The 13,977-nt window shown below is 53.1% G+C and overlaps 1 protein-coding gene across 6 annotated transcripts in view; it reads right to left on the bottom strand.

Moving 5' to 3' along the window:
* pleca (plectin a) overlaps positions 1-13,977 on the bottom strand; it is a 50,464-nt gene that overhangs the window by 11,479 nt on the left and 25,008 nt on the right. For 3 of the 6 annotated variants that reach the window (XM_061822806.1, XM_061822815.1, XM_061822832.1), the window contains 28 exons: positions 13,461-13,550; positions 12,384-12,461; positions 12,196-12,288; positions 10,627-10,793; positions 9,304-9,419; positions 9,109-9,215; positions 8,807-8,926; positions 8,642-8,737; positions 7,926-8,053; positions 7,246-7,339; positions 6,330-6,484; positions 5,908-6,250; positions 5,743-5,820; positions 5,446-5,607; positions 5,084-5,188; positions 4,914-5,009; positions 4,670-4,795; positions 4,424-4,576; positions 4,033-4,187; positions 3,823-3,949; positions 2,895-3,078; positions 2,152-2,309; positions 1,910-2,088; positions 1,709-1,847; positions 1,160-1,516; positions 836-919; positions 649-753; positions 461-559 (listed from right to left, as the gene is read on the bottom strand). In XM_061822806.1, coding sequence (XP_061678790.1) covers positions 461-559; positions 649-753; positions 836-919; positions 1,160-1,516; positions 1,709-1,847; positions 1,910-2,088; positions 2,152-2,309; positions 2,895-3,078; positions 3,823-3,949; positions 4,033-4,187; positions 4,424-4,576; positions 4,670-4,795; positions 4,914-5,009; positions 5,084-5,188; positions 5,446-5,607; positions 5,743-5,820; positions 5,908-6,250; positions 6,330-6,484; positions 7,246-7,339; positions 7,926-8,053; positions 8,642-8,737; positions 8,807-8,926; positions 9,109-9,215; positions 9,304-9,419; positions 10,627-10,793; positions 12,196-12,288; positions 12,384-12,461; positions 13,461-13,550 — 3,894 coding nt within the window. Of the gene's footprint in view, positions 1-460; positions 560-648; positions 754-835; positions 920-1,159; positions 1,517-1,708; positions 1,848-1,909; positions 2,089-2,151; positions 2,310-2,731; positions 2,753-2,894; positions 3,079-3,822; positions 3,950-4,032; positions 4,188-4,423; positions 4,577-4,669; positions 4,796-4,913; positions 5,010-5,083; positions 5,189-5,445; positions 5,608-5,742; positions 5,821-5,907; positions 6,251-6,329; positions 6,485-7,245; positions 7,340-7,925; positions 8,054-8,641; positions 8,738-8,806; positions 8,927-9,108; positions 9,216-9,303; positions 9,420-10,626; positions 10,794-12,195; positions 12,289-12,383; positions 12,462-13,460; positions 13,551-13,880; positions 13,896-13,977 lie in introns of all 6 variants that reach the window. The other 3 variants (XM_061822843.1, XM_061822825.1, XM_061822798.1) reach the window with 2 other exon arrangements.

Genomic DNA, 13,977 nt, shown 5'->3' on the forward strand with positions numbered 1-13,977 from the left:
GAGGGGAAAAAAACAGGATGAAAAGGTCAAAGGGGAATGTGACAAGTCGCCTGACAAACGAGCGACTGAGCAGGCCAGTGAAGCAAAGGACAAACGACAAAGTTGGTGTGTGATAAGCACGGCAACATTTTGAGAAGGAGGAAATGGAAAAAGTCAAATTGGCAGGAGAGCACTTTGGAGGGCGGAATACGCTTCGTCCAAAGAACGACAGACAAGTGTTGTGTTTTCCGTGCGTCCGACGTGGGAACGCCGTATCGCCAGTTGGATTTTCGCTGCGCACAACAGGCCGCAATTTTAGACGCTCCATACTTTGTGCCTTCATATCAGTACTCGTGGTCTCTACATGGAGCAAAAATTTGGACAAAAGGGTGACATTTTTTTTCCTGCAGCAACCTGACGCAAGTGTAGTTCACCAGCTCGCCACTAGACGGCGAACTTTGATTAAACACGTTGCAGTTACCTCGTCGTCCTCCAGGCGCCGGCGTGTGTCCGTGATGAACTTGATGTACTGGCTGACCAGCGTCATGAGCTCGCTGTGACGCGTTCTTAACGTGACGTACTGCGAAAAATTGACAAAATAAAGCGGGAACGCCGTGAAACGAACTCCTACGCATTCGTTCGGTCTTGTCTTCGTTGGAGAAAACCTGCCTCTTGGATGATGTCGTCGGAGGCGCTCTCCAGTTTGGGTTTCTTGAGCGGGGAGGCGGTCGGGTCCTGCAGGGCTCTGTAGGTCAGCACCTGAAGCTCGAAATCCTGAAAGGAAAAACCAGTTTTCCCACAGCAATTTCAAACGCGCGCCCACGCAGGGACGCGGGGACGCCCAAACGGGACGCACCTTGACAGAGTCAACGTAGTCTTTGGCATTTTTCTGGCACTTGTCGATCTTGTCCTTGTTCTTCTCGATGTCGTCGAGAAGTTTCTGTGTGGAACAAAAAAAATACCCAATCACGTTGGCGATGAATTATTTTTTCCACAATGAGCAACATTTTTTTTTCCATGGACGATCATTTCAAGTCTTTGAGTCCCAAACCTCCAAGGCCTGGGTTCTTGAGACTTTTTCCAGGTATCCTAACAGACGTTCCATCCAATTTTGTGTTGATGAATGAAACTATTTTGAGGGGCCAAATGGACTTTTGTCCACGGAATGCGTTTGAAATACCTTTTCCTCGGCCAACTGCTCCTCCAGCGCCGCTCCGTCCCCGACGGGCAGCGCTTGGATTTCCTCCTGGCGGCGCTTGGCGTCCGCCAGCCAGCGCACGAGCCACTCGTGGCTGTCGCGGTAGGCGCTCATGTGGCGTCGGATCAGCTCCAGCTCCTGCTTCCGGACCGCCAGCTGAGCCAAGGCCGCCTGCCAGCGCTCCTGCAGGCCGGCCGCCAGCCGCCGGTAGTGCTCCAGCTCAACGTCGCGCTCGCTGTGGACCCGCGTCATCCTTTCGTGGACGGCCGAGGCCCGTTTGAGCTCGTCCTGCAGGCGGTCGAACACGGCCTGGTCCGCTTCGGACTCGGTTTGCATTTTCTGTCGGACGCAAACAACTGGAATTCAAGATCAAAGACCAAACCTCCACTGACAAGTCTTTACTTGGACTTTTGATGGACATTCAGCTAACTAGACGACGTCAGTTTTTTGATCAATGAGCGTCTCGTGTTCCGCTTCTACCTGTGAAGCCAGAAAACCGCACGGTGACTTCAATCAAAGGCCATCTGATACCTTTATCAGGCTCTGGTGCTTCTCCACCTCCTTCTCCTCATTCGGGACTTTGTGAACGTCCAGCAGACGAGTCTCGTAGCTCTTCAGCATCTCCTCTGCGTCGTCGGTTTTCCGGATCACCGCGTCGATGGCCTTCAGCCTGAGTAGGAGAACGTTAGCGCCGCGATGACGTGTCAGAAACCTAAACCGAGGGAGGCTTACTTGTCCAGGTAGATGGACGAGAGGCCGTAGACGTGGTCCATCTTCTTCTGCGTGCCGTCCAGTTCTGAACGCAGCATGGGCCCGGAGCTGGACGGTTGAGGCGAAGCCAGAACCTCCTCCGCCTTCTCGGCAACGGAGTTCAGTTCTTTCTTCAGGGCTTCCAGTTCGGTTTGGACTTTCTGTCAACAGGAACCACGATTGTCGAAGCGGTCGCCCAACACGTGTCCATTTCGCATCCTCACCATCTGTTCGGTGGTCTTCAGGGCGCAAGCTTTGAGCGGTTCTTTGTCGGCCAGCTGGCGAAGTCGCGTCGCCGTTCGGTTCTCGCAGGCCTCCAGCCTCAGGCGCAGGTCCTTGAGCTTGCTCAGGTAAATCCTGCACACGGACTCGTCCTGCTCTCCTGTCGGGAGGAGGAAACCAGGCGGGAGCGCTTAACATCCGGCCGTCAAGTAGACTCGGGACTTTGTATTGACGATTCAAAAGTTTGAACGGGATTAAACATGTCCTGCATTCACGTGAGATCGTGTGAGAGACTGAGACCGATCATCAACGGACGTCATGCGTGATTAGACGTTGACATTCAAAGCCGTGACGAGTGCCGTTAGGAGAAAACTCAGTGAAGGAGAAAATGATCGTGACGGTGACGGTTAATTAGTCAAGGCACGACTGGAACTGGGAAGAACAACGGCGCACGATCCTGATGCGGCAGACTACAAAAGACACACTGACGGCGTCACACATCCGGGACCAGACGCAAAACATACTGGGACACACAACAACAACCACAAACTGGGTGGCACTGAGATGGAACAAGAACCTTACCAGTCTTGGGTGGCACGTAGCCTGAAATATGAAGCCAACAGTCAATTTACACATCAATTGGGTACCTTGCGAGTGATTGATTGATGCGTTTATGGTCTTAACGTAAAAAAGGACAAATGAATTCCGCATATTTTGCAAGCAAAAATCTGAAGCGCAAAGTCACCTTGTTCTGCGGTGCTGACCAGCGTGTTGTAGTGCTGGTTGGCCCTGTTGTAGCTGGACTCCACTTGCATGCGGTCCTCGGCCCCGAAGGCCTGCGAGTCCTGGCTGTCCCTCAGGAAGTCCTGGTAGTGCTGCTCCAGGTTCCTCAGGGCCAGCCGGTACTCCTCCACCGTCAGCGTCTTGAACTGCCAAAGAGAACCGCCGAGGGGACTCAAACAAACATTCGGCGAGGCGGCGAACATGTCGTGCCGCAGATGGAGAGAACGCAACCCATACCTTCTGCTGCGAAAAAGAGATTGCGAGCACCAGCAATACTCGAGTACAGTTGTCAACGTGGTGGACGGAAAAACGCAAAAACAAAGTCGTGGACAGGCCGACTCCGACAACCTCTGAAAATGTCCTCACGCACTCCTTGTTCCTCCTTTTCTGACAATCACGACGTGTTTTTGCGGTTGTAAAAAAAAAAAAAAAAACAGGACGGTATCTCGTACGTGGAGCCCCAAAACCTGATTCAGGCTCGCGGTCCGGATCAGGTGGTATGCGGCAAAAAGCAACCAACTGTCGTTTGTTTTTTTGTTTTTGTTGCAACAGTCCACTTAAATCATGTTCGGCTGCGTTGCCGAAGTGATCCGACTTGTTTTTGTGTTTTAAAGATAAAAATAACAAATCAGATGACACCTCAACGTAAAAGTTATTGTCTTTTATGCGCGTATTTTTGTTATTTTTAGTAGGCAGAGGTCACGTTATGTATCCCGCATGGTGCTTTATCGCTCGGAATGTCGTCTACTCTTGCAGCAACCGTTGGCGATAAAAAAAAAAAAAAAACACAAAAAAATAATTTTGTAGAAGGTATGAGAAAGTAGCGCACGATATGTAAAATATGATTATGAAAATGATTGGCCCGGCCCGGATAGGAATGTTGGCGTTACCATGGAGACGTTCCAGGTCTTGATGATGTGGATGTCTCGCATGAGGTACTGCCAGGACAGCAGACTCCTCAGGTCCACAAACAAGTTCTGCCACATCGCCTGCAGCTTCTGCAGGTCCCCGTCCAGCCTGAGAACAGAAGACGACGCGGGTCAGGCGCCGATTGGCGTTTCAAAGTCGCCACGAAGACTGCGGCGGCCCGGCGGCCAGACCCGGCGACGCTGTTGACGGCGTCCTTGTTGGCGGGCGGCACCAGGAAGCAGATGGACGGCACCGTGGCCTCGCTGCCGTGCCGGTTCAGCACTCGCCACTTGTACGGCTGCGAGTTGTTGAGCAAGGCGCACTCGTCGCCGCGGTGGACCGTGATCTGCCGGGAAGACGAGGCGGACCGTCAGCGCCATCCGCTGCTTAAAACGGGTATTGCAGGTTGAGGAACTCAACCCGGAGACCTGACTAAGGCCTGGTTTTTCCAAATCTTGATTTTTTTTTTTTTTTTTTTTGGGGCATTTAACAGTTTTGGCCGTAGCGTGTGATCCAAAAAAAAAACCGTACACACAAAGATTGCGGCACGATCCAAAGCAAAGACGACGGGCGCGTCCCCACCTCCATTTGCTTGAAGTCGCAAACGGCCTGGACGGGCAGTTTGCTCTTGATGGCGGTGGCCGGATTGCGCGGCTTCAGCTGCACCACCGTCTTGGCTCGCCGCTTCAGACCTTCCAGGTGAGTTTGGAACTCGCTCAGCTGCTCGCGCTCGTCCTGGACGGCCAACCGGCGACAGGTCAAGGATGCTTCCGTTTTCCAGACGGGAAGTCGTAGCGATTAACAACGACAAAAACAGAGCAAACGTACGGCGGCGTCCTGGACGAGGTCCTCCAGCCTGGTGACGGTGACGGAGCGGTCGCATGTGTACTTCCTCCTCATGGCGTCCTGCATCTTCTTCAGCTTGTCCTCGGCCTCCTTCACGTCGGTGAAGAACTGCAAGGACGGAAAGTAAAAACCGGGAAATGCGTCAGTCGAGACCCAAAATCGGGAAAAGCGTCGGAAGTCCCGACTGGCGAGTACTTCCTGGGGATTGACGTCCAAAGGGCAAAACCTGGAAGTAGGCGGCGTTTTCCTTCAGGTGGCTTTCGATGCAGCAGCACAGCTGCAGGATCCAACTCCACTGAGTCTGCAGGGCGGAGGTGAAGGCCTGCGGAGGGAGCGGCGTTGACGCCGGCGCTCGAACTCGCGTGGCGCTTCCGCCGGCGGCGGCGGCGGGGCTACCTCGACGGTCTTGCGGCCGGGGTGTCCGTCCCTCAGCAGCTTGTCTCCCGTCACCTGCGCGGCGCTCATCTTCTTCTCGCGCATTTCCAGCTCCCGCATCAGACCCTGCCAACGTCGCGAGCGCGTCATTCTATGTGGGCTGCTTAGAAAAAGTCCGCACACCCCTCATCTCAAGTCTTGGGGTTTTGTGAGCATGATAAATCATTTCAAAACTCAATTTCACCACCAGTGTCGCCAGATTCTCTTAGGGGATGTAAATAGAAAACCCGAGAACGTCATTGCTGTGCCATTTAGAACTGTTGAGAAAGAAATGAGCTCCAAAGCCGGCAAGCGAGGCAAGGGTGGGGAACGGAAGCGTTTACCGAGTAGTTGTCCTTCTTGGCCGCCATGTTGGTGTTGCGCTCGCTCCAGTCGTAGTTGACCTCCTCCTCCTCCTTCTCGTTGAGCCACATCAGCTCCTTGGTGGCGGCCGTGACGAAGGCGTGCAGCTGCTCCAGGTGGCGCAGGCGAGACTTGGACGAGCTCTGAGCGCAGATCGTTCGGCAGCTATTATTTTCATTTCAGATCATCTTGGTCGATTTAAAAAAAAAAAAATCCTACAAATTGACGGGAAGTCCCGAAAGGAAGGTCAGGTATCGTCAGCCGGGCTCGCAACTCACCAGGAGTTTCCCGTAGCGCTGGTCCAGTTGGCTCAGGTGGTCTCTGTAGGCCTCCTTGCTCGCAGGTGAGACCTGAGTCTGCGGCAGAGAGAGAGAGTTCAAAGTTCAACAGGACGCCGGCGGCAACGGCAGCAGCAACAGGAGGAGGAGGAGGCGGCCGCAGACCTCGTCGGCCTTGGCGCGCTCCACCTTGGAGCGGAACTCCTCCACGGAGAGGTGCAGGCCGCGGTGGCTGCCCAGGTGCGACTCGACGGCGGGCAGGTCGGCGCCCCACTCGCCCTGGTCCACGCGGCGCTGGTTCTCCTCCACCCAGCCCAGCAGGTCGCGCACGTAGCGCAGGGTCACCTCGTCCAGCTCGGGCCGCAGCCTGACGGGCGCCTGCTGGAGGACCTGCGCCGCGTGGACCTGCGCGGCGGTGGCGGGCACCTGCGCCACGGTCACGCCCGACTTGAGCCGGAGGTTGTACTCGCTGCGCAGGTTCACCAGACGCTCGTGGAGGCGGTACACTCTGGGGGGAGAAAAAAAAAAATGTATGTTGAATAATGTTTGCAAAAAAGCGGGCAGGTTTCGGCTTCTTATCTCGGCACCTGCGGTACATCTGCTCGGCCTGAAGGTGGCGCCCGTCTTTCAGCGTCTGCACGTCGTTGAAGAGGAAGCGGATCATGCCCTCGGCCTTCTCCAGGTCGGCCTCCACCTCGGCGGTGTGCTGGGCGGGTTTGCCCGAGCTCAGCAGTCGCACGTCCTGTGACGCAAGCGCGGTTACGACATCGCAACCACTTTTACTTTGGAAAAAAAATCAAGTTGATTTACTAGGCTAAATGAAGTACAATTTATTTTCATACATTTTGTTGTATTTATTTTATTACATTTTAGTTTGTTTTTCTGTTGGCACATCGTTACTTTGTTTTAATTAAATGCAAATTGTTTCGGATTTAACAGCAAATAAGATGTAGATTTGATGACACTTATTTCAACAGACTGTACATTTTTGTGAATTTTTTTGCAATTTAAATTTTGAACTGAAACGCGCTCAGTAATTTCCTATTGCCGATTTTAATTCCAGTTTTCACACCGATTTTAAGCGATTTCCTCCCTTTATGGAATATAATGTAGCTTTTTGTAAAGTTCAACTGAATTCAATTTTGTACCTAATTTGTTCAAACCCTTTTTTATTTTTTTTTTTAGTTCAAATGATTCAAATTAATTGAATGCATTAAAGTTTTTTTCCTTTTTAGTACAACTTGAGTTATTTTGTAACTTTTAATAATCGCATCGCAGCTTTTTGTAAAGTTCAACTGAATTCAATTTTGTACCTAATTTGTTCAAACCTTTTTTTTTTTTTTTGGTCCACATGATTGAAATTAATCGAATGCAGTAAAGTTTCCGTGCGTTTTTTTTTTGTTTGTTTTCCCCTTTTTCGTACAAGTTGACTTATTTTGTAACTTTTAATAAGCGCATCCCGTATTTGATTGATTGGTTCGGCAGGCGTCGCCCGTCGCTGACCGTCCGCAGCAGCGCCTCCCCCTGGTTGAGCTGCTCCTCGCACACGCCCGACTCCATCTGCACCTTGCCGACGATCCTCTGAAGTCGCTCCAGCCTGTGGGGTCGGAGGGCAAAGGTCAGACGGCGACGAGAACAAAGACCGAAAAGGCCCCCGGCGCTCACTCCGCCCGGCGACGCCTCAGAAACTTGTAATCGTATCCCTGGTGCATGAAAGCCATGACGGACGGACGGACGGACGGCGACGTTCCGAGCGAGACGAGACTCTCTTCTCGATTGAAGAAGTGGTGAAAGGAGCGAGCGGCCGACCCGCTCGACTTGCGCTTGGTCCGCGTGCGAGCATCCATCCCGAGATTATTGCTACGCCTGCGGCGACCCGAATCATGCGCTGCCAAAGTGGAAATGAGTCACCCTCTGCCACGTGTCTTGTGACTGACTTTTTCTTTTTTCTTGGGAGAGGGGGGGGGGGGGTGAGTGATAACGGTTGGCCTCGCAGTTGTGAAGACCGGGGTTCAAATCCCAGCCGTTCTCCCCCCCGTGCCCGCCAGACTTTCCTCCCACATCCCCAAAACACAGAGACGGCGGCCAGGATAGGCTCCGGCACTCCCGCGGCCCTCGTGAGGATAAGCGGCTCATAAAAGGGCCGGAAAGCCCGCGTGCTTTTGAGGAGGCGGTCCACTCGCCTCTCGAACTCGGTCCTCAGCAGGCGCTCCCGCTCCAGGATGGCCACGTGCAGGCGCCCCCACTCCTTCTCCACGTCCAGCGGGTGGCAGCCCGGCGGCACCTTGACGTGGCCCGCCTGCGCCGCGCCCTGCCCGTGAATTGATTCCGTCACCAAAGCTCAAAAACACTTTCCCCATTGAAATGAATGGAAACAGATTTAATCCGTTCCAGCTCCTCCAAGAAAACAAACATTGAAAAATGAAAACTCGCACTCATCAGCACTGCACTGTATCAAAACGCAAAGAATGCAATGCAATTAAAAAGGTTGATAATTCAATGGAAATTGTGCTTGGACGGCAGGGGCATTAGAATGCAGACAAATACACGTAGACGACGCTCACAGCTGAACTCAGGCGCCAGCAGTAAATGTAGTTTTTTGTTTGCAGAACATAAATGCAACATGCCAGTGAGTATTGTTATATCGTCTGTCTACTTGTGTTGCTGCACTGTTTGTGATGACATAGCCCTTGCTTAAAATGTTGCAACGACTGCAAAGTCGATGCTAGTTTGTGATATTGTGCTTCGTGTGTTAGCATTAGCATTGGCAGACTTGAGTAATGCAAAAGTTGTGCGACGGAATTCGCTCGGGTTTTATGACGAGAGCCAAAATGTTATTGTAGTCAACTTCACTCGAAAGTGGTCATTTGGTGCCTCCGAAGCTTGTGATGCGACGCACCTCCAAGGACTTGAAGATGTGTTTGGAGCGGTTCTTGTCGGCCTCCTTGGCCGGGAGCTCCGTCTCCTTGAACTTGAGGAACTGACGCCACAGAACCTGCCGGGCAGTCGTTGGAGTCCGTTTTTTTGTTGTTGTTTATTTAAATGAGGTTCCGGGCGGCGCTACCTCGATTTCCTCGTAGCTGCTGGGGAACTTGCGCTCCTCGAAGACCAGGATGTGGTGTCTGATCCACTGCAGCAGCGCGCTGACCAGCTCGTAGTACTCGTGCCAGCGCAGTTCCAGCTCCTGCACCAAGCACGTCGAGACGCTTGACTGGTCGCACGAGCCGCGTTTTGGGAAGTCACGTGCTACGATTACTGCGTCACATCGGATTTTCGGATTTTCCGGCGGCCGCGTGGCGCCTTTAGCGTTCGCCGACACCGCTTTGCTAAATTGCGACGCGATCGGCGACGGCGTTCGATGCTCACGTTGGCCTTGACGCCGTCCTGAACGTCGGGCACCCTGGGCATGGCGTCGTACAGCGACGACACGTACGTGATGATGGACTTCTCGTCGGGATGCGGCACGTCCACGTCTGCCGGGAAACGACAACACGGTCGGCGACGGCCGCGTTCCGTTTCCTGCCGACGACGGCGCGGTGGACCGACGACGGCGTTCCTCACCCTCGGGGTCCAGCAGCCTGGTGACGCCCAGCTCGCGCTCGGCCACGCCGAAGGCCTGCTCCAGGTTCTGCTGGTTGGTCTGGCGGCCCACTTGGCTCATGTCGATGAGGTCGGGCCTGCGGACAGAACCGGCGGCTGGCCGTTAACATTTTTTTTGCCGTCGAAGCGATGAACTGATTACAGAACCGGGAGTTATGTTGCAAATCCATCAGCGATATGCAACAATTTTTTGAATACTTTAAGCCTTAAAATACTTCCTCTGCACGCTTTTGAAGATATTGTTCACATATTTAAACAGCAATAAAAAAATTTTTTGCACAAGCACAAAATGTACAGAAAAGGCTCGACAATTGAATTTTAAAAATTACATTTTTTATGGACGTTATTTTTGACAACGTTATCAGTTCGTTATTTCAGGAAGTGGGGGAAAAAAGATCAATGAATCAGTTTAAAAAAAAATACATAATAATTTGAAGGTCAACTTGTATAATCGATGATTCTCAAAGGACTCGTGCGCCCCCTAGTGGTACACGAAAGAATCGCTGAATTAAAGATTTCACGCGCCGCAAATATTGCGCTCATTTTTATTCAATTTCTTTTTTCTTTTCAATTTCAAGAACTACGCATTGAGGTCCACACGTTGCTTTGATGTGCAATACATAAATTTCATTAAATATTTCAGAAGGTTTTTTTTTTTTTACATTGAAGCCCAGCGTCGCTGTTAAAAGTGTGCATAATGTCAAAATAGTTGACTTGTTTTTGATAAACGGGCCTGCTCGCTACTCTTGCTGACAGTTTTGTCACGGCGGCGGAACGTCGAGCATTTTGGCCGCAGGCCATCGATGTCGACGAGCCGCGGCACGAGCGCTAATACCGCACGAGCTTCACATTCCCGAATACGACGGTTTGTGAAAATATTCTCCGCGTACGCGTGCAACGGGCCCGGTCGCGCTCCGGAACCTCCTCTCCGGCTTCGACGCGACGGCGGGGGGGAACCCGACGGACCCTTGTGGGTCCTCGCGTCTTGCAGCACCGTTGGGCGTCGGCGGAGGTACGGCGTGACGCAAGAATCCAGCAAGGCAGACATTTCGCTTGAAAGTTTTGGTTTTTTGCTGCCAATTCCAAGGCTGCGTCAACAAATTACCCCCCCCCCCCCCCCGCTAGCTTCATCGATCAACACGAAACTCAGGAAAAGGATGATCGCGAGGCGACGCAGGAAAAAATGAACAGGAAGTTGGCCGTTTGGGGAGCGACGGATACCAGACGGACGCGCCGCCGTCAAGCGGCGAGGAGTCGGACCCGCGCCCTTGCCGCGAGTCTGACCTGTGTCTGTGCACGATGGCGTTGAAGAGTTTTCCGTCCCTCCAGTTGCTGGTGAAGTTGTCGCAGCGGAGGCCCTGGTAGCCCTCCACCATCCTCTGGGACCACAGCAGCAGGCGCTCCTTGGCCGTCATGTCGTCCGACTGGCCGTTCACCTGGATGTCGGAGATCTGCGGGGCGGGGGGGGGGGGGGCGAAAGGGGGCGCCCGGTTCAATAAAAAGCCCGTGACGCCGCTCTCGTCAGGGCCGGTTCTGGTTCGCCCAATGGAGCGACTCCAGGCGTGATTTGCACTCAAGCGGCGGCCAGCGAAAATTTCCGCCGCACGCAGTTGACAGAATTCGCAAGAAACGAGTCACGGAGGCCGTTCGGGTGCCCCCGAGGGCAAATTCCTTTGCTGATGAAAACTGTGCTCGCCAAAACCCCCGCAGTAGTTTTGTTTTGCTCACCTTGATGCGCCGCACGGGAGGAATTTAACACATAACCTGCGGGTACAATCGCAGGAAAGGTGTTTTCCTTGAAACACCCATTTTTACAACTCTTCGTGTTGCTTTTTAAATTCGGTGTAGCGACGACTCACGGACACTTTTTTTTTTTTTTTTTTTTTCTGCAGGAAAAGGGAAGAAGACGGGGAAACCCGAGCGCGCTGATTCAGACTCGGAATGGAAACAAGTCCTCCACCCACTTCCTCCGAATCTTTTTTTTTTTTTTTTTTTGCTGTTTTTTGGCCTTGCAAACGTGGAAAGTGAGTAAGAAACGGCAGGCGGGATCACTTGCGGTCGCAGTCCGAGGGAACGGCGCCCACGCCTTTGCCCCCCCCCCCCCCCCCTTGGGGACGCGCTGAGTCACTCGGGGAAAAGCAACCCGCATCCCAACGTGACCATTAGCCTCGTTGCAGCTTCCAAAAAAAGGATCTCGCGCTCCCACCGCACGGGACTCAAACTTTCCAAACTTTCCCAACGGCTCACTCTTCCATCTCGAGTCGAAGCGGAGAGCCGACAAACTCGCCGCTGAATGCCGCACTTCGACGTTGGCGCTACTCCCGCCCCACCCAACCCGATTCCCCACCCGGCATACGAGTACCCGGAAGTCCAGGATGACGGTGCCGCTGAATGCCGCACTTCGACGTTGGCGCTACTCCCGCCCCACGCAACCCGATTCCCCACCCGGCATACGAGTACCCGGAAGTCCAGGATGACGGTGCCGCTGAATGCCGCACTTCGACGTTGGCGCTACTCTCCCGCCCCACCCAACCCGATTCCCCACCCGGCATACGAGCACCCGGAAGTCCAGGATGACGGTGCCGCTGAATGCCGCACTTCGACGTTGGCGCTACTCCCGCCCCACGCAACCCGATTCCCCACCCGGCATACGAGTACCCGGAAGTCCAGGATGACGGTGCCGCTGAATGCCGCACTTCGACGTTGGCGCTACTCCCGCCCCACCAACCCGATTCCCCACCCGGCATACGAGCACCCGGAAGTCCAGGATGACGGTGCCGCTGAATGCCGCACTTCGACGTTGGCGCTACTCCCGCCCCACCCAACCCGATTCCCCACCCGGCATACGAGTACCTGGAAGTGCAGGATGATGGTCCAGATGAGGCCGAGGGTCAGCTTGGGGTTTCCGTCGGCGATGTCGTCATTCCTGATGTTGACCAGTTTGACCTGCAAGGTTTGACAAGGGAAACCCGTTTCGGACACCCGGAACAGACAAAACGAACTCCGTGTGGCATTCGGAAGAAGGAGAATTCTTTCGAGACCTGTCTGCGTTTGAGGAAGTCCAACGCGATCTGGACATTCTGGAGCTTGTGGAACCGCATGCGGCCCTTCTCCCGTGGCTGAAAGAAACCAAAGAACACAAATATTATTTATAAAAATAATAATAATAAACAAACAAACAGGTCGAGGGTGAGCTTTGCGTTCAGCGCGAAGTTGCGACCGGCGGCAGGTCCACACGAGAGCGGACCTCGGGCGGGATCGCGAGCGCCGAACCGCCGGCGGGTCGGCGGCCGTCGCTGACGGGACTTTCTAGCTTAGCGGCGGCCGTGAAAAGATGCGCAAAGGAGGTCGAAACAACTCGGAGGGGGCATGGAAATATGGGAGGGGCACAAATATAGACGCAAGCGATGGATCAAAAATCTGTCATCACAAATTGACATGAGTGGATGACGCTGCTCAATAATGACTATGTTATTAAAAAAAAAAAAAAAAGGCATCATGTTTGATTTTTTTTTTGGGGGGGTGGAGAATTCATTCACTTTTGATCAGATAAGAATTTAGACTATTTTACAATTAATATAAATAAATATTTCTAATTGTATAATAAGGTCCATCATTTTAATTTGACAATTTCAAATGCGATTACATATTATAAAGGGGAATTTTTATTAGAAAAATCAAATCAAAAGGAATTATCAAAGTTTATGAATAATGCATTTATCTTGGAGAAAAGCAAAACAATCATGCACTGCCAGTTGATGTTGTGGGCGGGGGGGGGGGGTCTTCGGTGGGGTGTGGGGTCGGGGGTCATGCCACGCCAGAGCCAGAACTCACCAAGCGCACGTTCCTCACTAGGTCACGTTCCCTCGGCTAGCGCGGCAAGAACATCACAAGGAGGGCGGGGGAGGGGGGGGGCAAGGAAGGGGGTAGGGGGGCGTAAGGTCGTTAGAGCCCCCCCCCCCCCCAAAAAAAAAAAAAAGACTCAACAAGATGGCGGCCAAGAATGAACATTAGTGGCACAGGAGAATTCAAACATGCCACGCAACTGGACAACAACAGGAGAGGACGGCACAAGAAGCTAAAGGGGGGATTTGGTCGAAAGGTCAAAGGTTACCCACCAGCGTCTCTCCGGAGAGAACCTCCAGCAGGGAGATGAGGTTGTGGCCATCTCGCAGGTCCTCGTACAAGTCGCTGACGTGTCGCTGGGCCTGCGCGGGAAAAAAAAACAAAAACAAAGAAAAAAAACGGCCTTCAAATCTTCGTTTACGGCGCACGCGGTCGGACGAGGGGGGCTAGTGGTTAGAAACAGCCGCCTCGCGGGGTTCGAATCCGCGTTTCCTCAGCAAACAAAACAAAAAAACAAGCGTGTTAGGTTCGCGGCGGCCTGACTCGGTCGGGGAGGGTTCCGCAGCCAAGATCGGTTTGACAAAAGTTAGACTGGCCACAATATTAGGGACGCCTGGGCGGCAGGATTTGGGGGGGGGCTTTCAGCCTGGCACGGCACCGCATGCGTTGAGGGCCAAACGACAAGAACCTACCTGGGCCTTCCAGTGCTGTGGAGATGAGACGAGAAAGATGGCAAAAATCAGGAAAGAAGTCACATGCTTCAGTCTCACGGTTGGCTTTTTAATCGGC

Source organism: Syngnathoides biaculeatus, chromosome 1 (genome assembly GCF_019802595.1).
Source record: "Syngnathoides biaculeatus isolate LvHL_M chromosome 1, ASM1980259v1, whole genome shotgun sequence".
Taxonomy (NCBI): Eukaryota; Metazoa; Chordata; class Actinopteri; order Syngnathiformes; family Syngnathidae; genus Syngnathoides; species Syngnathoides biaculeatus.